This window comes from Protobothrops mucrosquamatus, unplaced genomic scaffold, assembly GCF_001527695.2.
Source record: "Protobothrops mucrosquamatus isolate PMUCROS unplaced genomic scaffold, P.Mucros_1.0 scaffold2840, whole genome shotgun sequence".
Classification (NCBI taxonomy): domain Eukaryota; kingdom Metazoa; phylum Chordata; class Lepidosauria; order Squamata; family Viperidae; genus Protobothrops; species Protobothrops mucrosquamatus.
The window spans coordinates 95,763-120,486 of NW_015388872.1; the positions used below are offsets into that span (position 1 = coordinate 95,763).

Consider the following 24,724-nt stretch of genomic DNA (forward strand, 5'->3'; position numbering starts at 1 on the left):
AAAATATTATTAAATTTTATGGAAATATCTTCTTGCTTAAAATAGATTGGGTAAAAATAAGACTAAGAAACTTCAACAAAATACATGGTACTCTCATTCATTTCCTAACATCTATCATATCAAGAGATAGGGATCTTGAGTACCACATTCAGTGCTTCTGATAAATAAACTCAATTTAGGTGATTGCCAACATTACTGATACAATCGCTACTTCAACTGATCTATCTTCTCTTCCCCCTTTGCCACCTTCAGTGTGAAACGTCAGGCTACATTATAAGCCACAGAATGGAGGAGGAAAGTTTCAGAGCAGTCTGTCAAGGTATTCTGAACTAAACCAAGTGAAGAAAAAATAGCATTTGCAGTTGACAAAATGAGTTACATGTTTGCATAGAAAATCTGCTGGCTTTCCTTTTCTTCATTTCATTGTCAGAATAAAGATTTTTTTCCCCCCAAATCAGAGAGATAAATTAATTATAATATATTTTCAGTGCAGAAATGCTGAATTATATAAATTAACCTTATTTTTTTTAAAAAAACACAAATATTTAGGAGACTTGTTCAGTCTCACATATTTGTCTCTGGACACTTGGCATCTTCAGTTAATATGCCAGATTTCTGCTTTCTTTAAAAGGCACAGCATTTTCACTAGCCAGTTTTCTTTGCTTTTTATAAGTGCCATCCATTATGGAATGCAAAATATTAATCTAGTGCACAACAAAAAATCACTAATTTAAAAGTATCCTATGAATTGTTCAGGTGCAGTTCATAAGATAATACGTCTTTCAGTATTTATCTAGACAAGTACAAATTATTATAGATCATGATTGTTTAAATAGTTTGGTTTTGCATGGAAATTAGTTGTGAGTCCCAACCAATTTTCAACTGAAACAGACTTGAAAAAAGGTATGGCCATGTCTGTAATATAAAGTCTTTGATTTTGGAGAACTGATAGCAATAATTATTAATAGACGATATATTGTTTAAAATATATTATTTTAAAGAAAATTAAGAAATACCATGAAATAAAGACTAAAATATTTCGTTTTGAAAGCAGGCCAGGTAAAATTATGGGTACAGTTCAGATTGATATGGACTAGAAAGAGTATGCTTACCCAAAATGCTAATATATTCTGAGGTTTGAAATATATAGCTTTCCGCACCTTCATTTTGTGTTACTTTGAACTTTAAACTTATGAACAAATATGGTAAACCATATATGTAGACAACATTTGACATTAGTGACTAAATGTAGCTAGACGTAATTCCTCAGAAGCAGCTTCATTAATTTATTATATGCCTGAACTGCCTTCCTCAGTAAATCATTTGACTCCAAATGATCTATTGATGTTTAAGAACCCAATCTGGACAAGCTGATAGGCTTCATCTGACTTGGAAATGAGAAAGAGGTAAAAGCCATTTTTAACAACATTGATTTCTTTATTCATGACACAAATTCAATGAAACATTCCTTCAGGGAAAACATTCCTTCATCTTGTCGAAGTAGAAATAGTAGTATAGGTTGTGACCTCTTATGAAGAGATCTGCAAACCTGAGGCTGAGATCTTTATTAGTCTTACAAGATGACTGTAATTTATAAACTCTGGCTTCGTATTAAGCAATTGTATTAATATTCATTCTTGTGAATGATTGCTGTCATGAAGAATTTGCTCCTGCCCCTAAAATATTTCTCTGAGAGTAGATCCAACAATCCACATATTTCCAACTGAGTGTTCTTTTAGTATATTATAAAATATCATACGGATAGTTTTATGTACTCTAGCAGCAGTATCTGCCTCATGGCTACATCTGCCTGTCAGTCATCTATGGAATGAGAAGTTGGGATAACTGGACCTACCCTCAGAGAAATGTGTTTTTCAGGTAGGGAAAATCTCTATTATTTTTTCACTTATACAATTTAATTAAAAATATTTTGTTTCATTACACTTATGTAGTTTTGTTCATCTATCATTTATTTACATTATATGCCTGTAGATCCTTTTACATTCTACCCATGCTTATTTCTCCCTAAGTCATAAAAATATTAGAATGACTGCTAAAAGTTACCAAATAAGTAAGAACAGATATTGAATGCTTTGTGCCAATGCCTGAAGATTTGGTTGATGCCTATCCATGTATTAATTTATTTGTTTAATTAAAAAGTTTAGTATTTCAGTTTTTTAAAATACAAAATATGAAATATTTACAATATCTCATTCCTTCATTACAATAAAATGTAGGTTACATAGACCAGTTTGGGGAAAATAGTTGTGTTAAAGCCAAGTGTTTATTAAACTTGTATTTACATCAGTCCAGTCAACTGATGTAATTTATGTCATTTGCATCAGTTTACTTCATTTATTTTTTAACATTTGTATTATGTATATAATTTTATGTAAATTAAGTGAAGTACATAATTATATAAATGATATCAGTAGATGTAAATGACATATATTAAAGCAGTTGCCTAGACTGTTTTGAGAACAGTGGATTTTATTATTTGGAAATTAAATCTCATCTGAAATTCTGTCTGTTGTATCTGAAATCTGTTGAAGAGAGATCTACAAAACTGAGGTTTTACTGTATCTTCTCCCCTGTGGTATCTTAAGTTTGGATACTCACGTTTGGAATATCAAACAGGTTAAGTAAGATGTATATTTTTTCTCAGTCAAACAAAGAAAAATTGGCAAGATCTTTGAGTAACTAGTTTGACTTTAAAGGTTTTTTATAATGATTTTAGATTCAATTATATATCATCTTAATACTTGCCTCATAAAAGAGAATTTTATGAGAATTTTATCTTGAGAATTTTATCTTGAGAATTTTATAAATGAATTATATTGTCCTTTAAATTTGAAATGGCTGGCAGTGATAGCACAATTCAAATAATTGTATTTTTTACTCTAGAATGTTTTCTTTATTTTTTTACAGAACAATTAAGGTAGAAGTGTATGACTGGGATAGAGATGGAAGGTAATTATTATATGCACTTCACTAAATGTATAGAAGATATAGCATTACCTATATTTTTAATACTAACTATTTGGGGTGTTATGAAGGTGCATTTATCAGTTAATTTGACTGAAACCTTTAAGATGGGAATATGCATATTAATAGAAAAGACATGAATCTTAGCAGCTCTTATTGCTTGCCGTTTCCTTACTTTTGCTGTCATTTATATACACATATACAAATACAAACACATATATACATACATACACTGTACTTCTACACTGGGCATACTGGTGTATGAAAAAAAACCCTGATAAAATGCATTTGCCCCTTCACTTTTGAGAGACATGCTTTGGATTTTTATTTCTTTTAGCACAGGGAACCCCAACCTTTTGGGCGCCAGGGAACCAGTTTCATGGAAGATAATTTTTCCACAGACCAGGGTGGGTGGTAGTTTAGGTTTTGCTCGTTCACCCACAGCTTACCTCCAGCTGTGTGGCCCAGTTCCTAACAGGCCATGGACGTGGGGGTTGGGGACCCCTGTTTTAGCAATTAGTTAATTTTTGAAAAAATGCCTGATGTGATGGTATTTTTATCAAGAATCAAACTTTCTTTCTTTGATGCTTTTGACCGTTCTTTAAAAAAAATAATGACTTAATAACCAGACTTTTGGCTCTTTCATTTAAGTATACATACATTTCTCAGCTCCATTAACTGCTCTGTCTCCCTGTCCAATTAGTGGTTATTCCACAACCTAAGCATTTTATGGGTCACTGCCTTAATTGTCTCTTGGTCAGCAGCCCTCTAAAATTTGCTACTTCAAACATTAGCACTGTACTTTTTGAACAGAATCTTTAATGTTTCTTGATAACAGTGTGATATTACAGAAGATCAACTAGTGGCCAAGTGCAAACCATTGAGAATATGAACATTGGAAAGACCTGTGCTTTTATTATTAAGCTTATAGAGATTTGAAATACTGAAATCTATAGTCTCCAAAATTGTGAACAATTTATTTAAAATAACCTAGATAAATATATTAACATACAGTATGTCATTGTAATGCTTGATTCTACTAATGTGAATATTTCTTTGTGTTTCTAGTCATGATTTTATTGGAGAATTCACAACAAGCTATAGGGAATTATCTAGAGGCCAGTCACAGTTTAATGTATATGAGGTAAAGAATTAAATTGCTCTCTCTCTCTCTCTCTCTCTCCTCTCTCTCTCTCTCCTCTCTCTCTCTATCTCTGTGTGTGTGTGTGTGTATTTCCTTATTTTAAGAAATTAATACTTATCACCTCAAATCTTTACTTAAAGTTTATTTGAGAAATTGAGAAAAAGTAAAAACAGTCTTTGGCTGTTGTCCCCAAGATGCTTTTTCCAAAGGGCAACGGGACTTTCTTTTTTTTTTCTTTGAAAATATTTTGCTTCTCATCCAAGAAGCTTCTGAACTGAAGATGCTTCTTGGCTAGGAACCAGAATATTGAAAACCAATAAGAAATTGATCTGACTGGATAGAGAGATGCTTTAGGTTGTATGCCAGTTGCACCCAATTCTTGCTCTGTTCACGGTCATTTACGCCCTAGTCATCTCCAGATTGGACTGCTGTAATGTGCTTTACATGGAGTAGGCTTTAAATAATATCTGAAAGCTTCAGCTGATATAGAATGCAGTGGTGCAGGAAGTTATGTGTACTCCTAGGATAACACATTATACATCTCTGCTCTGTTTGGTGCATTAGTGGCCAGTTTTTTTCCACTGACTTTCTCATTCCCTCTCTCCTCTCCCTGTTACGTCTTACTTTCCAGTCCTTCCTATAATTAACTTCAAAGAAAAAGATATAGTAGCAGCCAAGGAGCCCATGCAAATTCATCTTTGCTTTTGAAAAGCTAGTTGTTTGGGGAAGTGTGTATAGTGGATGTTAAAGGGATTCAGTTGCATTCTAAAGGTGTATGAAACAAGAAAAAACTTGCATTAATATTGAATATGCTTTATTTACTTATCTTCCTAGGTAATAAATCCAAAGAAAAAGGCAAAAAAGAAAAAGTATGTTAATTCAGGAACAGTTAAGTGCCTGGTTTTTATTACTACGTTTCCCTCGTTTGTATGTATCCTGAAGTAAGTTATGGTTCGTTGCAGTCAGCCAGATGTGCCATTTTTGTCCACCTAACAAGTCCTTCCCAAGGACCTAGGATAAGTAGATGTGGATGTTTTATGGTGTTGGAGATATTGTTGCAGGATGTAAGTTGTTCTGAGCAATTGGCCCATCCTGTGTAAGCTGACTCAGGGCACTTACAACATTAAAATAAAACTATAAATATATAAATTCACATTACAATTACTGCAGTTAAATTCTGGAAGAATTTGCGTAAGGAGCTTCCAAAATTTATCATCACTGAATTTAGATTGCTCAAAATATTAAAAAATAGTGAGTAAGACTTGGTCTGATATAGTTTTGAGATTTTCATTTAAGAGTTAACATAGTCTGGTTAAAATGCTTAGAAATAAATATAAAGCCTGAATAATTTTCTGACTTAGGAAACTGTAATTTCCTAGAAGTTAAATTATCAATAATAAAATTCATATGTGAAAATTTGAAGCTCTTTCAATGAATATGTCATTTAACAGAAGCCAATAATTCTTCCAAAACCTTTCAGAAATTTAATATAAATGACTTAGTTATTCTGAGGAAACAAAAACAGATAACTGTACTATTATTCTTATTCACATATGTGAAGTGAAACTAGTAATAATAACCTTATACTTTAAAGTTTTGTCTCGCCATGTTTTGTTTCAATATTTACACAGTTGGCAATCATTAATGCTAGACCAAGCAGTACAGTACATTAATTTAGGAGATAATCCTGGTAGTGTCTGAAAACAAAAATGCATGCATGCCTTCGGATAGAAACTTTATTTCACTCATTAATCAATAAAAGTACATTCAATAAACTGAACAATACAAAAAAGTATGCTCTAACAAGAACTATTAGCGACATGTAGCAAAGTGTTGCTATTTTTAGAGAAATAAATTTATTTTAATTGTTTAATAGATAATAGAATAAAAGTTTGAGTACCTTGAAAATTTAAACAAAAGGGGTAAACTATTATTGTCCCTGTAGAACTTGGCAATACAGAAGAACATGGGCTGTGGTTTCTGTAGTATCCATATCATAGGAACAACACTGGGTTTCATATGGAATTTTCCTATATTTCCCTTTCAAGACAGCAGTGTGGAGAGTATTAAATTGAGTTAAAATAAGGCTCTCCTAAATTGGGAAATATTAATTGATGTAAACATGAGTCTGGTTTAGGCACTCATTAAGTGATTTGCAATTATGTTATTAGAGAAAGTAGCAATTTCTGTTGATTTCTGTATCTAAGATCCTTTGTCATAGTATTGATCTAGTTTGATCTGACTATTGGTGAAACCATAATGACTCAGTTTATTTTGGATCACTATTTCCCAGGAAGTTTGAGGTTGTCTGCCAATATTGCAAGGGTCAGAGGCATATAGTCTGAGTCCTTGCTTGCATTGCCGGAATTGATAGGTGAAATCCTCCAAACAGAGCTGTCAATAGGGAAATGACAGGACTCTTCTCAATAGTTGTGGATTTTGTAAAGTGGAGAAAAAAATTGTTACTGATACATACCAAGATCACCACAAAATGTTTCACTTTACTGTGTAACGGAAAGTTTTAAATAAATGTAAACTTTTCTAATTTAAAACAATATTTCAGTATTCTAAAAATAGATGTTCTTTATCTATATGGCTGTTTTGAAAATTAATGTTCATTACTTCTTATGTATCATTTGCTCTCAGGTAACTTTACTTTCCTTCCTAGTGGAAACAGAAGTTTCATTTCTCGACTATATTAAAGGAGGGTAAGTAAATACTCCAGAAAGCTGATTATAAACAAGATTTTACTTGCATTAAGAATAAACTAGGAGCATAAATTCTTTGTACTAGTTTCTTACAGAGATATTGTTTTAGGGATAGTTGTCAGGTCTCTGTCAAAGACATAATACTACTAGAATATGTTTATTAGGACATGAAGAATCAGGAATAATATTTTTATTGTAGCAAAATGATAAATCCATTATAAAGAATTTCAGTGACTTCAGTATCAAATGCAAGTTTTATTTATATTACAAGGAGGAGGAGTATTCAAATTTCTTATGCCTCTTTCTCCTGCTGCTCTTTATATAAGGGCTAAAAGCAATTCCTTGTGGTACCAGCCTGATGTAGGTACCAGTCTTCAAATCATGTGAGAACTAATTTCAAACAGTATAAAAGAATATAACAACTTAGGAGTTTTGATTGTTATTATAAATATTTTATAATTATATTATTAAGAATATTAAATAAATAATATATGCTGTGTGGTTCTCTCTGACCTTGGTTGTTTACCTTCAGATGCTTCATTACCAAACAAGCTAACATCATCAGTGCTAGAAGGGAGTGGGGTTTATTAAGTTATATTAATATGGGAGAACATGGTTCAGAAATGCAACTAAATCAATACATTATCAACCACTTGATAGATTTAAATGTTAAACTAGCCATACAAATAAAAATATGTAGCAAAAAACTAAAAAAGCCAAGTTCTCAAAATGTATAATAAGTACAGTAATAGTAAGTAATAGTAAAGTAAGTAAGTAATAGTAAAGCATAGCTTTCAGAAATGACAGATTACAAGGATTGTTACACCAAGTTGTTTTGCTTTGGTTTCTTTTGCAAGATTGTGTAGCATTTAACCTAAACAAGGCTTTTGAAATCTGAAAGCTTGTTTTTGCTTTCTGACATTTAAATTAAAGGTATTAGACATGAAGTATATGGTTTGTCTTAATATATGTACTATCCAGAGGAGGATTTATCTGTAATAGACCTCTACATTTTAGTGAAATGATGTACGTTTCACTTAAAAATTAATTTTTAATAGCTGTATTAAAGTTACAGGAACTGGCAGATGTGATCTCAGAACCACTGAACTATATTTTTCAAAGATCCTGGAGCACTGGGGAACTACCAGAGGACTGGAAAACAGCTGATGTAGTTCCAATCTTCAAAAAAGGGGGAAAAAGTGGACCAGCAAAATGCTATGAACATAATATATTTGTACTTCAGTGAGGCATTTGACAAAGTAAACCACCTGTGAAAGCTTCCCAGGAGGTGGGGTCTGGTGTGATTAATGCTTCCCTGCAGGAGGGGTAGCATTTTAAGGAGGCTTCTTCTTAACAAGTCATTGCTGGGTTCCACCCTGTGGGATAATTTTTAACGTGTCTCCAATCTTCCTTTTTGGGGGAAGGTTGTTGAGAAGGTTGTTATGCAGCTGTCCAGAGGTTCCTGGGTGAAATGAATTATTTAGACACCAATCAGGAAAAAAATGGATCCAAGAAACTACAGACCTATCAGCCTGACCTCAATACCTGGGAATATTCTGGAAAAGATAATCAAGCAATGAATCAGCGAACACCTAGAGGCAAACAAAGTCATTACCAAAAGCCAACATGGATTTGTCAAAAACAGATCATGCCAGACAAATCTTATTGCATTCTTTGACCAAGTGACAAAATTAGTGGACCAGATGAATGTTGTGGGTATAATTTACTTGGACTTCAGTAAGGCATTTGATAAAGTAGACCACAACCTACTACTTGATAAGACAGAAAATGTGGATTCATAGCTGGCTGACCAGCCATACTCAGCATGTGGTTGTCAATGGAACTGCATCTACTTGAAGAGAAGTGTGTAGTGGGGTGCCCCAGGGATGCGTTCTAAGCCCAGTGCTCTTCAACATCTTCATCAACTATTTGGACGAGGGGATAGATGGGGAACTCATCAAATTTGCAGACGACACCAAGTTGGCAGGAATAGCCAACACTCCAGAAGACAGGCTTAAGATACAGGAAGATCTGGACAGACTTGAACACTGGGCGCTATCTAACAAAATGAAATCCAATGGTGAAAAAAATAAGGTTCTACATTTAGGCAAGAAAAAACCAAATGTACAGGTATAGTATAGGTGGTACCTTGCTCAATAGTAGTAACTTTGAGAGGGATCTCAGAGTCCTAGTGGACAATCACTTTAATATGAGCCAGCAGTGTGCTGCAGCTGCCAAAAAAGCCAACACAGTGCTAGGCTACATTAACAGAGGGATAGAATCAAGATCACGTGAAGTATTAATGCCACTTTACAATGCCTTGATAAGGCCACACTTGGAATACTGCATCCAGTTTTGGTCACCACAATGTAAAAAAATGTTGAGACCCTAGAAAGAGTACAGAGAAGAGCAACAAAGATGATTAGGGGACTGGAGGCTAAAACATATAAGGAACGGTTGCTGGAATTGGGTATGTCTAGTTTAACGAAGAGAAGGACGAGGGGGGACATGATAGCCATGTTCCAATATCTCAGGGGCTGCCACAAAGAAGAAGGAGCCAAGCTATTCTCCAAAGCGCCTGAAGGCAGGACAAGAAGCAACGGATGGAAACTAATCAAGGAGAGAAGCAACTTAGAATTAAGGAGAAACTTCCTGACAGTTAGAACAATTAACCAGTGGAACAACCTGCCTCCAGAAGTGGTGAATGCTCCCAACACTGGAAGTTTTTAAGAAGAGACTGGACAGCTAGTTGTCTGAAATGGGGTTGGACTAGATGACCTCCAAGGTCCCTTCCAACTTTTTTTTTATTATTATTATTATTATTATTATTATTATTATTATTATTATTATTATTATTATTATTATTATATATTTGTCTCAAATCACATGGATTAATCCTTTGTAAGGAGATTATACTTTTAATGTTGATCAGCATATTTAAAAAAGGAATATTCCAAATATATGACAAAAGAGTATAAGTGCATATTCTTTTGAATGCCATTTTCATAAAAGATCTTTCTAAAAGATAATATATTAAGTACAAGTTTAATTTTTTATCAATGCAGCTTTTAATTTATATATGGGAACATTTGTAATTAAGCATGTTTTATTGCTTTTTTCTTATATTCCTCGTATACTAAACCTCAGTCTTAAAATAATTTGCATTATTAATGTTTTTTTTTAATAGGACTCAAATCAATTTCACCGTGGCTATTGATTTTACAGCTTCAAATGGTAAGAATTGTGCAGTTTATTCACTTAGTTGGGGCAGACCATACAGTTTTCCAAACATTTCAATTGTGGGAATTATTTTGATGTTATATGCTTTCATTTTGGCTTAATGTATTCTAAAAGCTTAATGCCAGTAAATTACAGTGGTTTGGAAGCAAAAGTTCCCTCTGTAAATAGAAAAGTGCTAATGGCTTCATTCTGCATATTCCCACATTATGCTAAGGATTTCTCAATCTTAATAGGCATATCTTCAGGAGGCACTGAATGATGAAGCAAGAAGGGAGGAAATAAAGTCCTTTTATTGAAGACATTTCTGTCTATAGAAATGTGGATCAAAGCCAGTACATTCAAACTGAGAATGCATTATTAAGCACTCTAGAGAGAGTTCTTTGTCTTGTTTGCTGTGAAAAATGCTGTGCTGTATTTCAGTAACCTAGCATTCACTGCCTAGATTCCTTTCTGATATATTATTAGAAAAAGATGGGAAGCCTTATGTTTCTGAAAGCTTTTAATTATCTTACCCATGAGAGGCTATTAAACTGCTATTTGTTTTTGGCATTATACGCTTATATTCATTTTTATTTACAGTAAAAATCAAGTCTAAATCTAGGTTTGCATATATCTATATAATATGGTTATGCAATTTATGGTAATAGTGTATACATACAAATACAGACAGATGGCTATTTAGGCTTGTTTTATAAAACCATGGTTTGATATGATTAAAAAAGACATGAATGAATCTAGATCTTGGAATCATATGTCTCCTTTTCTTCTTTCTGTCAATAAGGAATAGTTTTATTAATTACACTTGCCATATATTATGAAATATAAACTGTGCTCCATTTTAATTATTTTATTTTTAATTAATTTGAAAGCTTTTGTTGCTTATTTTTGTTTTCAAAGTAAAATGAGCTCATGAAGCCTAGCAGAAAATGAAAGAAATCAAGTGGTTGGGCTAGAAGACCTCCAAGGTCACTTCTAGGCATATGATTCTATGGTTCTTCACATAATCTTAGTTCAAAGTCATCCACAGGATCTAGTGCTTACAATGAAATATGAACATTTGCTATGGACATAATTGTATAAAATTTTAGATACGTTTCATAAAGACATTTTTAAAAGGTTCTCTTATTTTTAGAACCTGAAGCAGGTTTATCTGCAACCTTTGATTTAGAGATAAGTTTGGCTCTAAATATCCATTTCTCTATTTTGGTGGCTATACATTTCTTTTGAACTATTGCTGCACAATTTTCAAATTTAGCAAAATTAAAATTGCCATGATTTAATATAATTTTAAAAATGACCAAAGCAGTATACCTGTGTGGCCATTTAGCCCATTATATACTTAAATTGAATATAGTAAAAACAGAGTTGAAGAAATACTTAACTTTGCTGTCCACATTTTGAAAAAGTTGTGTAGCTTTTTCATCACTAACGAATGTATTGTCGAAATCAGTGTTATTCACATGGAAAAGAAGGCAGCCTTTGATGGAATAATAGGGAATTTAGTTCCGTGTGGGAGGAAGGTAGTAAAGTTGAGGGCAGAAATAATCAGAAATATCTATTAATAGTACAAATAATATCTGTTAAGAAAGTAGCAATTAGAGAGATGCTTGCTGCTACAGTCATACCTTGGTACTCAACTGCTTTGAAACTTGTTGAATTTGGTACGCAAACATATTTTGACAAGACAATTTTGTCCTGGTAGTCGTCGTTTGTTGTTACTCAACATGCAAGCTAGAACTTGTCAGTGTTGGTTGCTTGATGACTCAATATACTTTCCAGCTGAAAGAAAAGGTCACACATTAGTCCTGAAGTAGCTCTTGCCCTGTGCACATCCCCTTGCGGTCTTATCTTAGCTTGTGGTCATTTTGTGTATTTTTTTCTCATCAGTACAGAACAGATAAAGTGAAGTTTTATTTAATCTAAGGATTCATTTTTAGGTTTATTTCTTATGTAAAGTAATGATATACAGCCCTATCTTTTTACATATTGCCTTAAAAATGTACATTGTCTTTGGTTTGGAACACATTTAATTTATTTGCATTATTCCTTATGGAAAAAAGTTGGTACTTAATGTTTTTGGTACTTAATGTTTTTGGTACTCATCGTGCTTCCCGGAACCAATTAACAACCAGTACCAAGGTACAAAGTATAGAGAACTATATAAACGTACATATAAAATCACATCTACTAAATATCCTCTACATATATTTTAAAACAGGTAACCCTGCACATCCAACTTCACTTCACTACATGAATCCATACCAACTGAATGCATATGGCATGGCATTAAAAGCAGTAGGTGAAATCATTCAAGACTATGATAGTGACAAAATGTTTCCAGCTCTAGGTTTTGGTGCAAAACTACCCCCGGATGGAAGAATATCTCATGAGTTTGCTTTGGTAAGAAATATATTTATTTGCTTGTATGTTTAATTTATAGGTCACCCATCTCACTATTAAAGTAACCTATGTAGTAGTTGTTGTTTTTAAAAAAGAACATGTTCAAAGATTGCCTGTTCTTATTTTGCTTCTTTTATTTTTTTGATGTACTGATTTGATCATCTCCAGGTTTACTTGGCCTAAGTATTAAGGAGAGAGGCCAGGACTGTAAAGTTCTTCTATACAGGTACAATGCCAATGAGACAGATAGCTGTCTAACAAAATAGAAGGAATAGGCCTGTAGGGTTAAATATAATTCTGAGCCCTGAGATCAGAAACCTGGTCCAGATCTGGGCCTTAATATTTGGCACATTAGCTTCAAGCCTCAAGACTGCATTAGGAATGCATTTTGGGGTATCAAACTAAGTCCTAAAACTATTCAATTCAGTGGTTTCATAAGCCCTTAGGCTTATATATGGATCAAGTTGTATCTCAGCTTATTTATTTAATAAATCACTTTATATAGCCTCTCATTTCACAAAGAAGCGACTTTGTGAATAGCATACAACAGAGCTAAAAACAGTTAATAAAACCATTAAAAAGCATAAAAACCAAGCAAAACAAAAACCAGACAAAATCAAGCCAAACTAGAAATATTAAAAAAAAATTAAAAACTATAATAGTTGGGCAACTGTTTTATCCATAAACAGTTTGATTGCAAGTTTGTTACCTATATAATATTTTGGGCAGTAGAAATGACATAATTTACTTGGAATGTTAATTTCTTAGAGGCCAGAAATACTATGCACAATATTTAAAACATTTGACTTGCTCTAATTCATGGGAATCAATTGTCCACTTGTGTTTTTGTCTTTTGTTGGAAAAAAACTAAAAACTTTAAAACAATTAGTTGATAACTAATTGTTCCTTATTGCAGTAAGATGCCAGGGTTCTTAGTGCCCACTTCATAACTATAGAAGAGAAAGAGAGAAGAACAGCATTATCAGCATACAGCATACAGTGGGAATTGGGAGATGTCTATCAGCTAATTTAGGTGCCTGGATAACAACTCTCTGAAGGGTTTAATTAAACAGTTGATAAACATGTTAAAAAGCAATGGCGCTAAAATATGTCCTTGTTTCATCTCCTTGACAGTCCATATAAAGTCAGAAATGTCCCCTCCGTCTTACTCTAAGGTTTATTGTATCATGTATGGATTAAGAGCCACTTTGGTCTAGTGGACTAAGGCACCAGGCTAGAAACTGGGAGATTGAGTCATGAAAACCAGCTGGGTGACCATGGACCAGTAACACACTCTCAGCTCAACTCACTTCATAAAGTTGTTGTGTGGGAGAAAAAGGAGGAAGAAGTATTAGATATGTTTGCCACCTTGAGTTGTTTATAATAATAATAAAGGCAGCATATTAAACCAGCCAACAAACAAATAAATTGCATCATTTTCTTGCATTCAGAGTATTCTGCCATTGTTACGTAATATATTTATTTAGTTTTATTTAGCCCTCTTGTCTCTTTTAACATGCAATGTATACCTGCCTTATATATCTTCCAAGCATCTAAGCAATCAGGAGGAGTGGCTTTTTCTTATTTATGGGTTTCTGAGAAGTATCTTACTGGTATCTCAGTACTGAAAACAAAAAGGCTGGCATAGATACATCCTTAGTTTGGTTCAATTTAGGACGGACACAATTTTTTTTCTGTCATGTATGAGAAAAAGTACCAAATTAACAAAATAAATACATCCTTTCTTGGCAAATTGGATCAAACTTATCATTTGTACTTGGCTTCACTTCTATATCATCTTCCATCATCTTATCTGAATGATTTTATGAAATTTTAAGACATTGCATATGATTCTACCTGACGTAAGATGAGTAGAAATGAAGAAATTTAGCAGATTATCCATAGCAATGGTAATGGCGTTGTGATAATTAAGTGAATTTAAAAAGAAAAAGTCTAGAAGTGAAGGATGTGTGATCAAGGAAGCACATGCAGATTATCAGCATTCTTATTATAGTTTCCAGAATTTTGTGGCCACACCTCCCTCCTTACTTGGATTTGGAGATTTTGAGTGGATAATGGGCAAAATGAGTGACTTAAGCTTTGCAGTTACTTAAGGAGCCACTTCATCCCTTAAAACTCCTGAAACTATCTTAAAATACAGTTTGCCTATTTTTTTAGAGTCCCATATAGCCCATGCAATGCTCGGTGTGGCCTTTGTCAGTCATAATACTATTTTATAAGTAACGTTCTCAGTAATTAATACATTTTCCTGGTTTTAACTTTACAGAATGGAAACCCACAAAATCCTTATTGCAATGGAATTGATGGCGTAATGGAAGCGTACTATATGAGTTTAAAATCTGTGCAGCTTTATGGACCAACCAACTTTGCTCCAGTTATTAATCATGTAGCAAGGTAATGAATATGTTTAATATCCAGTACTGAAACTTGATATAATAATATTCAAGATTTTTTTAACGTAGTCTTCATTAATATGGAAAGAAGAACTGCATCTGCCATTATTACATAATGTACTTACTTTAGATTGTATTTATCCCTCTTGTCTTTTTTAACATGAAGAGTCGTTTGTGTTTTGGATTCTTGATTGTTCATGAATATTTAGGCAAGGGATTCATTTGGGGTGCTTATGAAACAAACTGTTTCGGGGGGCATTAGGTTTTTTTAACACTTTATGGAACATAAAACATCAGACATTCTGCCTCTCAAATCAGCTGTGGTTAAACAAAAATAAAATCTCAAAATTTTGTTATTCTGGATTTTGGCTTAAAATAACCTTGAGGGGTTATAGAGTGATTTTATGGTGGTATAGGAGTATGTTGTACCCTTTTTTTCTCTCACATTCTATCGGATGTCTATCCCTTCAGTTATCAATAGTTTCCCCTTCTCTCTGTCTCCCCTCATCTGCCAGTGCCAGTGTTGGTTTTTTGTTGCTTATACTCCCCCAAAACAAAACACTTTTGCTCAAAACATCCACTATGCACAGAATAAACCTTTTGTGCATCCATAGATTCACTTGCAATTATAACCACATTTCAGTGACAATTAGCTTACTTTCACACTATAAACTGAATGAAGCAAGATTTCACAGTATTTTGCTCTATATCCATCATGCTATACGTTATTATCAACGTAAATCACAAATCTCCTAGACAATTAAAGTTTCCCAAGACCAGAACTTTAGTAGATACAGTTCTATTCAATTGGAAAACAGGAATGAAATCAAATGCAGCAATTTATTGCTCACTGCCTCAGTGCAATACAACGGCTCATAAAGCTGAAGTGGTTCAGACCCATAGCTTTTTCTTCACATAAATTAACAATCTCTGCACAGCACTGGGTGGCCTTGAAACTGAGCCATTGTTGAGTGTTTACTTAACTGCCAGCTCTGGCTGTAGGATTGCTAGCTTTCTATTTTACAAGTATAAAAAATGGAAAGAGGGATATAAAATTAAGGCAGGATACCAGCATATAGCAAGAATCTGCAGAGATGAAGTCAGACTTGCAAAAAAAGGTGCGTTGAATATGTCTGCCACCTTGCATTATTTGTAGAAGTAATAAATGTAGGATATAAATAAATACTTGTTACTTGGATGTTAGCCGTGATCTTCAAAATAACATTTTGAGGCTAACTTTACTTGCCATGTATCTTGTTGATTGCACACCTAAAATTCTGGCAGAGAAGGATAACTCAACTTTCTTGATTTAATTTATTTCGCTTATAAAGAAGTTTGTAATAAGACTGAAAAACTCCCATTTGCCTTAGACATAAGTGTTTAAGTAACTCTTTATACTGTGCTGTGCTCTTCATGTACCCGGCCTTCTATTTATGTGTTCATAAAATGGAGAATTAAATTCTAAATAGAACTGGTTCAAGGTTTTCAATAATAATATATTAGGGAAGTGATTACTATCGGGAGTATAAGTATACAATTCTAACAGAAATATCTTTTTCTATATAGAAGATTGACCTTTTATCCTCGCCATAAGATAGAAATTATTGTTTATTTGGATGCCACTGCAGTTCATGCATAAACTTTAAAAAGTTCTCAGCTCATCTGAGGAACTCCTCATAGACTAGGTTGTGCAAAGAGTGATGCACTACAGTGTTTGAACAATGAAAAGGGCATCCAGAGATGGCATGTACATCATACTGGTCATCCTAGTTGGCCCTACTAGTCTCTACTCCATATCTTGATATGTCCTTGCAGCAAAGCCTCTTTTCAAATCTGAACTTCCTACAGTACAGACTACCTGCTAAAATACCTTTATATTTACTCCCTCTGCCTCAGAGCACAGAGGATCTCTCTTTTCCAACTGTAAGATTGAATATTTGAACTTTATTGGAAGTGGCCAAAAAGCCAATCAAGGAAGTGAACTAGAATATTTTTTTTCTTTTTTATATGCCTGTGATAAATGGATCTATTATCTCAATTATCTAGTACTTATTTTTGCTGTCTAATTCTTGCTCCCTTTCCAGCCAAAAATTGACTTTAAAAATTTTATCTAATTGCTATTGTAGCCTTCTATGTACAATATATAAGTACAGTTATTTCTCATCCATTTATTAAGAAGTTTCTGAAGGTATTAATAAATTATTTCCTAAATAAATGAATACATCTATCATTTATCTGTTCTAATGATTTAACTCCGAAATCTTTCAACTGCTGGACTTGGACCACATGCTTCTCTGTATGAAATGATCACGTCTTTCCTGGTGGCTAGGAAAGACGTGATCTGAACAGATCAATCATGTCTGTTTTCATAAAAACAAGAATGCAAACACAAACAATAGAACATAATCAAACCAGAGTCTTAGACTGACTTTAAAAGAGCTGATTTTAACAAACTTAGAACTTGGGAAGGACTCCATGGCTGAAAATCTTAAAAGGAAAAAATAACTCAAAAAGCTTGGGAAACTCTGAAAAATATGTATAAAAGCGCAGTCCAGCTCAATACCACTGAAAAAAACCCCAAGAAATCCAGGAAGAAACCAGCTTGGTTACACAAAGAACTCTGATAAACTGAAAGACAAAAAGGATAAGTACAAATAATGGAAAAGGACACATAATTAAAGTACAATACCAACAAACTTGCACAGATGATTAGGAAAGCAAAGGTTCAGAATGAAGTAAGATTTGCAACAAATGTCAAAAATAATTTTAAAAGTTTCTGTCAACACATAAAAAAGAAGAAAAAAGTCAAGGAAACAATCGGTCCACTAATGAAAGAAGATGGCAAGGAAGTAATGGGCAGTAGAGAAAAAGCAGAGCTACTTAATTCATTCTTTGCATCTGTCTTCATGCAAAAAGATATTACAGCCCAACCTATCAAAAACAGAACCGTAAAAGACAGACTAGGAATACAAATTAAAATAAGCAAGAAAACGGTAAGAGAATACCTCCGCTCTAGATGAGTTCAAATCATTGGGACCTGACAGATTACATTCCTTCTTTTCACTTGAAAAGAGAAAGCTAGCAACATTTAAATAATGCTTTATTTGTTATGCAAATGTACAGATAATACTCAAGGAGCTACAGTACTTGATTTTTGTTTTGTTTTTTAAAAAATAATTGGGTGTTTATATTTCTTTTAGTGTACATTAGATTTATAAGCATTCCAAATAGTGTTTTAACATTAAAATATGAGGGCTTCTTTTTTGTTTTTGTTTTTTAGATATGCTGCCTCAATAAAAGATGGCTCCCAGTATTTTGTTCTTCTCATTATTACAGATGGAGTCATTTCTGATATGGCTCAGACAAAGGAGTCCATAGTGCATGTAAGTTGTGTTTTGCGACAGACTCTGTTTTGGGAAATGGTATAGACCACAAAGAAGAAGCAAATTTCCTCTTCCCAAAGATGCTTTTTCACGAGGCAACTGAGCTTTCTTGTTTTTCTTTGAAGATGTTTTACTTCTCATCCAAGAAGCTTCTTCAGCTCACAGCTGAAGAAGCTTCTTGGATGAGAAGCGAAATGTCTTCAAAGAAAAACAAGAAAGTCCAGTTGCCTCGTGAAAAAGCATCTTTGGTATAACTACGACCTGGATGACTGAGAATCTCCATAGAAAAAGTTTCTCTTCCTTTGTGAAAGGGGAGGATTTATTGTACAAAGGTAACCTTTTTTTCCCCAAACAAAATGGATTATTCTATTTTCTAAATCTTCTAAATCAAGTTTCTTGATGAAAACTTGAAAATACATTTCATGCTGGTTAATTGATTCAAAAGTGAATAATGCTCCTTGAAAATAAAACAAATATTTTATTTAATTATTTCAGTAATGTATTTTTTAATATGAAGGGATTAAATGTATATTTAAAATATTTTCCTGTGATATCTGAAAAATGATGTAACTGTTTTCATGTTCTTCTTTTGAAGGCTGCAAAGTTTCCAATGTCAATAATAATAGTGGGTGTTGGACCTGCGGAATTTGATGGTGAGGACCTCAATTAATATAGCTCCTGTTATCTAAAGAGAAGTCTTAACAAAAATCAGTGGGACAAAGTCTGTACTTTTATTTAATGATTTGTGATGTCTTTCATGTAATAAATTCTTTGACAAAGTGATAAGTTAGTGGACCAGCAAAATGCTATGAACATAATATATTTGTACTTCAGTGAGGCATTTGACAAAGTAAACCACTTGTGAAAGCTTCCCAGGAGGTGGGGTCTGGTGTGATTAATGCTTCCCTGCAGGAGGGGTAGCATTTTAAGGAGGCTTCTTCTTAAGAAGTCATTGCTGGGTTCCACCCTGTGGGATAATTTTTAACATGTCTCCAATCTTCCTTTTTTGGGGAAGGTTGTTGAGAAGGTTGTTATGCAGCTGTCCAGAGGTTCCTGGGTGAAATGAATTATTTAGACACCAATCAGGAAAAAAATGGATCCAAGAAACTACAGACCTATCAGCCTGACCTCAATACCTGGGAAGATTCTGGAAAAGATAACCAAGCAATGAATCAGCGAACACCTAGAGGCAAACAAAGTCATTACCAAAAGCCAACATGGATTTGTCAAAAACAGATCATGCCAGACAAATCTTATTGCATTCTTTGACCAAGTGACAAAATTAGTGGACCAGAGGAATGTTGTGGATATAATTTACTTGGACTTCATTAAGGCATTTGATAAAGTAGACCACAACCTACTACTTGATAAGATAGAAAATGTGGGTTAGACAGCATCATCACCAGATGGATTCATAGCTGGCTGACCAGCTGTGCTCAGCGTGTGGTCCTCAATAGAACTGCGTCTACTTGGGAAGTGTGTAGTGGGGTGCCCCAGGGCTCTGTTCTGGGTCCAGTGCTCTTCAACATCTTCATCAATGATTTGGATGAGGGGATAGATGGGGAACTCATCAAATTTGCAGACGACACCAAGCTGGCAGGAATAGCTAACACTCCATAAGACAGGCTTAGGATACAGGAGGATCTTGACAAACCTGAACTTTGGGCACTATCTAACAAAATGAAATCCAATGGTGAAAAAAGTAAGGTTCTACATTTAGGCAAGAAAAACCAAATGCACAAATCCTGTATAGGTGGTACCTTGCTCAATAGTAGTAACTGTGAGAGGGACCTCGGAGTCCTAATAGACAATCACTTAAATATGAGCCAGCAATATACTGCAACTGCTAAAAAAGGCAACACAGTGCTAGGCTACATTAACAGAGGGATAGAATCAAGATAACGTGAAGTGTTAATATCACTTTACAATGCCTTGGTAAGGCCACACTTGGAATACTGCATCCAGTTTTGGTCACCACAATGTAAAAAAGATGTTGAAACTCTAGAAAGAGTACAGAGAAGAGCAACAAAGATAATTAGGGGACTGGAGGCTAAAACATATAAAGAACAGTTGCTGGAATTGGGTATGTCTAGTTTAATGAAGAGAAAGACTAGGGGTGACATGATAGCAATGTTCCAATATCTCGGGTTGCCACAAAGAAGGGGGAGTCAAGCTATTCTCCATAGCACCCGAAGACAGGACAAGAAGCAATGGATGGAAATTAATCAAAGAGAAGCAATCTAGAACTAAGGAGAAATTTTCTGAAAGAGCAATTAATCAGTGGAATAACCTGCCTCCAGAAGTGGTGAACACTCCAACCCTGGAAGTTTTTAAGAAGAGACTGGACAGCCATTTGTCTGAAAAGGAATAGGGCAGATATGTCAAATACAAGGCATGGGGTCCGAATGCGGCCCGCGAAGTGATTTCATGTGGCCCGCGAAGCCATCCTGGAAACAGTGAGGGAACGGCCCCCGCTGCCTTGGCCCTGGCCCAGGCCGGCCAGGAGCCAATGTACAGTTTTGTGGTGGCCATCTTGGCACTTGCCCCGTTCCCACCCCCTTCTGCCAGAGACCCTCAGATCTGTCCCACTCCTGCCCAGGCCCCCACAGGCACCCTTGACGCGAATGATGTAGAACTGGCCACGCCCACCCAGTAGGCCACACCCACTCCATCCACGCCCACCCAGTAGGCTGCACCCACTCTGGCCACACCGACCCGGCCCCCCAAGGGCAATCGCAATGCTGATGCGGCCCTCAGTGAAATTGAGTTTGACACCCCTGGTATAGGGTTTCCTGCCTGAGCAGGGGGTTGGACTAGAAGACCTCCAAGGTCCCTTCCAACTCTATTATTGTTGTTGTTATTATTATATTTTTCTGAAGAAAACTAAGTAACAATATCCTGTTTCTTAGTTTTCAAATTTGCCCTACGATTTTAATATGGTTAGTTGGTATTTGATTATAATAGATGAGATTTACAGATTAGCATTCTATATGAACCAGTTGCGATTTATATAAAAAGTCATGATTAAACAAATTGGGTTAAGCAGATTGTGAATACAATCAGTATGTAAAATGGGAATGTAATTTCTTGTTATTATGTGTTTTCATTAACCTTATAATTTTGCAAGAAAGTAATTTCAGTAATTCACACATCAACTGCTTACTTATAGTTCATTAAATGCTGTAGTTTATATCTAAAATGTAATTGCATTATATAGATTATTATATAGGAAAGCCACACATTTCATATCAAGTTGGCTGCATTAATTTCAGACAGCAAAATAATGGAAATATTTTTATCTTTTAAGCCATGGAAGAATTGGATGGTGATGAAGTAAGGGTTTCATCAAGAGGAGTTTATGCAGAAAGAGATATAGTACAGGTAAGACAAAAATATTAATGTATTGATTCATTTAAAAGATTTCTATAGCCCCTACCATAGGTGGCTGACAAATGATAGTTAAAAATAATAAAGTTAGTAAAAAAAATGGGAAACCAATACTGATACTACCAGCTTCACCAACCACAGTACATCTCCACACATCCACAGAAGCTCCATAATCAGATAAGTGAGCATGATAAGTGGAGAAAGAAACCTGGGTTATTTTATGATAATCATGTGAAATCTGTCATCCACATTATTTTGCTGGTGGTGGTATTTTTGTTTGCGTATTTGATCCGATCTTTGTTGAGAAGTAAGTTTTTCTAAATTGTCTTTTAAGTACATTATGTGGTTTTGATTATTTTTTTTGTTTCTTGTTGCTTTTTCCTGCATTTGTCTAAAATTATTTTATTTCCTGCTTTAGATTTCATTCAGTATGATACCACAAAAGCAATACTATTATTTTTTTTCCCCCTTGTTTCATTTCAGTTTGTACCATTTCGGGATTATGTTGACAGAACTGGAAATCACGTGTTAAGTATGGCCCGACTTGCAAGAGATGTCTTAGCCGAGATCCCGGACCAGTTTCTTTCCTACATGAGGGTCAGAGGAATCAAGCCATTTCCGGCACCCCCTCCATACACACCCCCGATTCACGTGGTGCAGACTCAGATATGAGTACTTTGAATATTGAATACTTTTCAAAATTATACCGTACTGCCAAGAAAGAGTTCCAGTACAGTGACGCACTTTAAGAGCCAGCAAGTTCTTTGTTATGCAGTGAGTAGAGTTTTCGAGTGGGCTTTGGAAAAACATAAAAAAAATAATAATTAAAACTTCATATACCAAAATGTTCAATCTTGCTGCACACGCAACTGAACAGCTTTTATTTACAAGAAGCTAAATGGTTAAGTCGTTTCTAAGTGTTACTCTGTTTCTAACAGAAAATGCCTATTATGTGGGTTTTTTGGAGAAAGCACAAGACCACGGGTTCTATTCAAAAGTCTTTTGTCTTTCTGACTTAATATGTATATATAATGTGAATGCAAATCCTCTGTATCACTGTTTACATGTTACTACTTTTGAAACTTAACTACTTTTTATAGTTATTCTTAAAACATTTGTCTTCTATCTTGCAATAGTGAAAATCCACGAGAGAAGCAATATCTCTTTGAATGATTGTCCAGACGAATTAGGTGCAAAGCTAAGAATAGAAAATGCATTCATAGGTCTCAATGGAAACACCTCACTGAAAAGCTCAGTAAAGTATCAACCTGATATATCTGAGAATAAGCTTCCAAGTTGTGAATAATGTAAGAAAATGTATTTTTGCAAGATACTCCAATCCTGAAATAACTTGTGTTTACATTTTTTTAAGATTGATTATGCTGGCATAATAAATGATAACAACAGTATCATGCACTTCTAATAACTTTTGAGCTCTGTGTTTAGCTCATGTAAGGTATGTGAAATCTGTAAAGTATCTTGCGTTGAATAACAGTAGACATTTGGCGTTATATTGCTTTCTGAAGGTGAATATCTTACTATGATTGACAGTTGCTATGAGGTTTGTCTAGATTGGCTATTCAAAAGGGGGGGGGACTTATTTTGAGTTGGCTGAGCTGCAGTCATATTGCCATGGGGGGCACATAAGTTGTGAATCTTATTTAACTTGATTAAAACTGCACAATTGTATTGCTTTGTGCACAACTTTGTGTATAGAACAACTCAAGTGTTTTATGATATGCTTGTTCTTATTCCAATTATCCAGTGTTTTTGCATGTACAGTTTTTACAAGAAATTCACATTTTTCTGGGTATTTGTGTCAAAATTTTACAGTAGAACAAATGGCCTTAAATCTCACAGATATCTTGGAAATGATTGTGAATTGCCTTTTATTTTTCTGTCAAAATTGTGTCATTGCCTTGTAATGTGTAGCGCTCTTTTTTGGCACATATCCTGTTTGATACCTTCTTTACTATTATATATGTTACACTGAATAATATGAAATTAAGGTGCATTTTTAAAGCATGAAAGGGATTTCTTCTGGAAAAAAACAAATACATATAGCATCAATAATATATATAATCCTATGTAATAAAAAATCTTACATTTTTAAATATATTAAAGGTCCTTAAAATACTATCTTATTGGAAAATGCTTTTCTGAATATGTGAAGAATAACCAAATTGTTCAGAATAGCTAAATAATAATATAAATAATAACTTCTTCAGATATTGAAGTTGCCAACCTAGATATAATTTGATACTATTTAGACAGGTATATTCAGAATTTTGAAACCCCTCATAACTTTTTCATCAAACCAGACAGTGAAAAAATAAGTTCTAAAAAAAAAAGGTTGCCAAACACTAAGTATGAACTATTTCTCTTATTTATATTTGCTAAATAACAACTAATGCAGTAACGTTTCCTTATTGCTTATTCTTAAGAAATTTCCCCAAAGTTTCTTTAGATTCCATTTTTTTTTCTGTTTTACAGTTATGTTACTATTGAAATAAAAAAGGCAATTTCTGAATTGTGACCATTAGAATTTTTTCTTTGACCTGTATGTTAATATAAACTAAAAGCCGCAAAATTCTGATTCACATATACCTTACACGTTGAATAATTAATTATTTCATAATTGCTCTAATAATTTCATAATTGCTCTCCTTGCTTTAAGTTGCATCTAATTCCACATGAAATGTTATATCTAGGTTTTTCAAACTTGGCAACTTTAAGATATTGCCAGTTTCTAGAATGCAGTTTGAAAAGCACTGATCTTAAATGTTGCTCATTGCTTGGTCAAATTTACAATTGTCATGTCTTCTCTGGTCAGTAAATTATAAAAGATATAGCTAGTAAAATGAAATTCTTTTTAAATTTCCTTATTTAAAAGATTCCTAGTGGTAAGTATATCTGATCCCAAACAGAAACTCTTACTTTAGAATGTGAAATGAAAGGCATGACAAGCCAGGATATGGGAAGAGAACAGCAAAATCCTTGGTTGGTTCCATAAGCAGTTATAACAGGTAGCAATGATTAAAGAAGACTTCAACATGTCTCGTA

General features: G+C 34.1%; 1 protein-coding gene across 1 annotated transcript in view; it reads left to right on the forward strand.

Annotated features, from left to right (window-relative positions):
• LOC107296505 (copine-8) overlaps positions 1–24,718 on the forward strand; it is a 64,450-nt gene extending 39,732 nt beyond the window's left edge. The window contains exons 10-20 of the mRNA XM_015825859.1: positions 2,929–2,970; positions 4,054–4,129; positions 4,964–5,017; positions 6,776–6,837; positions 10,025–10,071; positions 12,296–12,477; positions 14,765–14,892; positions 18,172–18,274; positions 18,870–18,927; positions 21,582–21,655; positions 22,145–24,718. Coding sequence (XP_015681345.1) covers positions 2,929–2,970; positions 4,054–4,129; positions 4,964–5,017; positions 6,776–6,837; positions 10,025–10,071; positions 12,296–12,477; positions 14,765–14,892; positions 18,172–18,274; positions 18,870–18,927; positions 21,582–21,655; positions 22,145–22,333 — 1,015 coding nt within the window. The 3' untranslated portion in view covers positions 22,334–24,718. The remainder of the gene's footprint in view (positions 1–2,928; positions 2,971–4,053; positions 4,130–4,963; positions 5,018–6,775; positions 6,838–10,024; positions 10,072–12,295; positions 12,478–14,764; positions 14,893–18,171; positions 18,275–18,869; positions 18,928–21,581; positions 21,656–22,144) is intronic.
• The last annotated feature ends 6 nt before the right edge of the window (positions 24,719–24,724 follow it).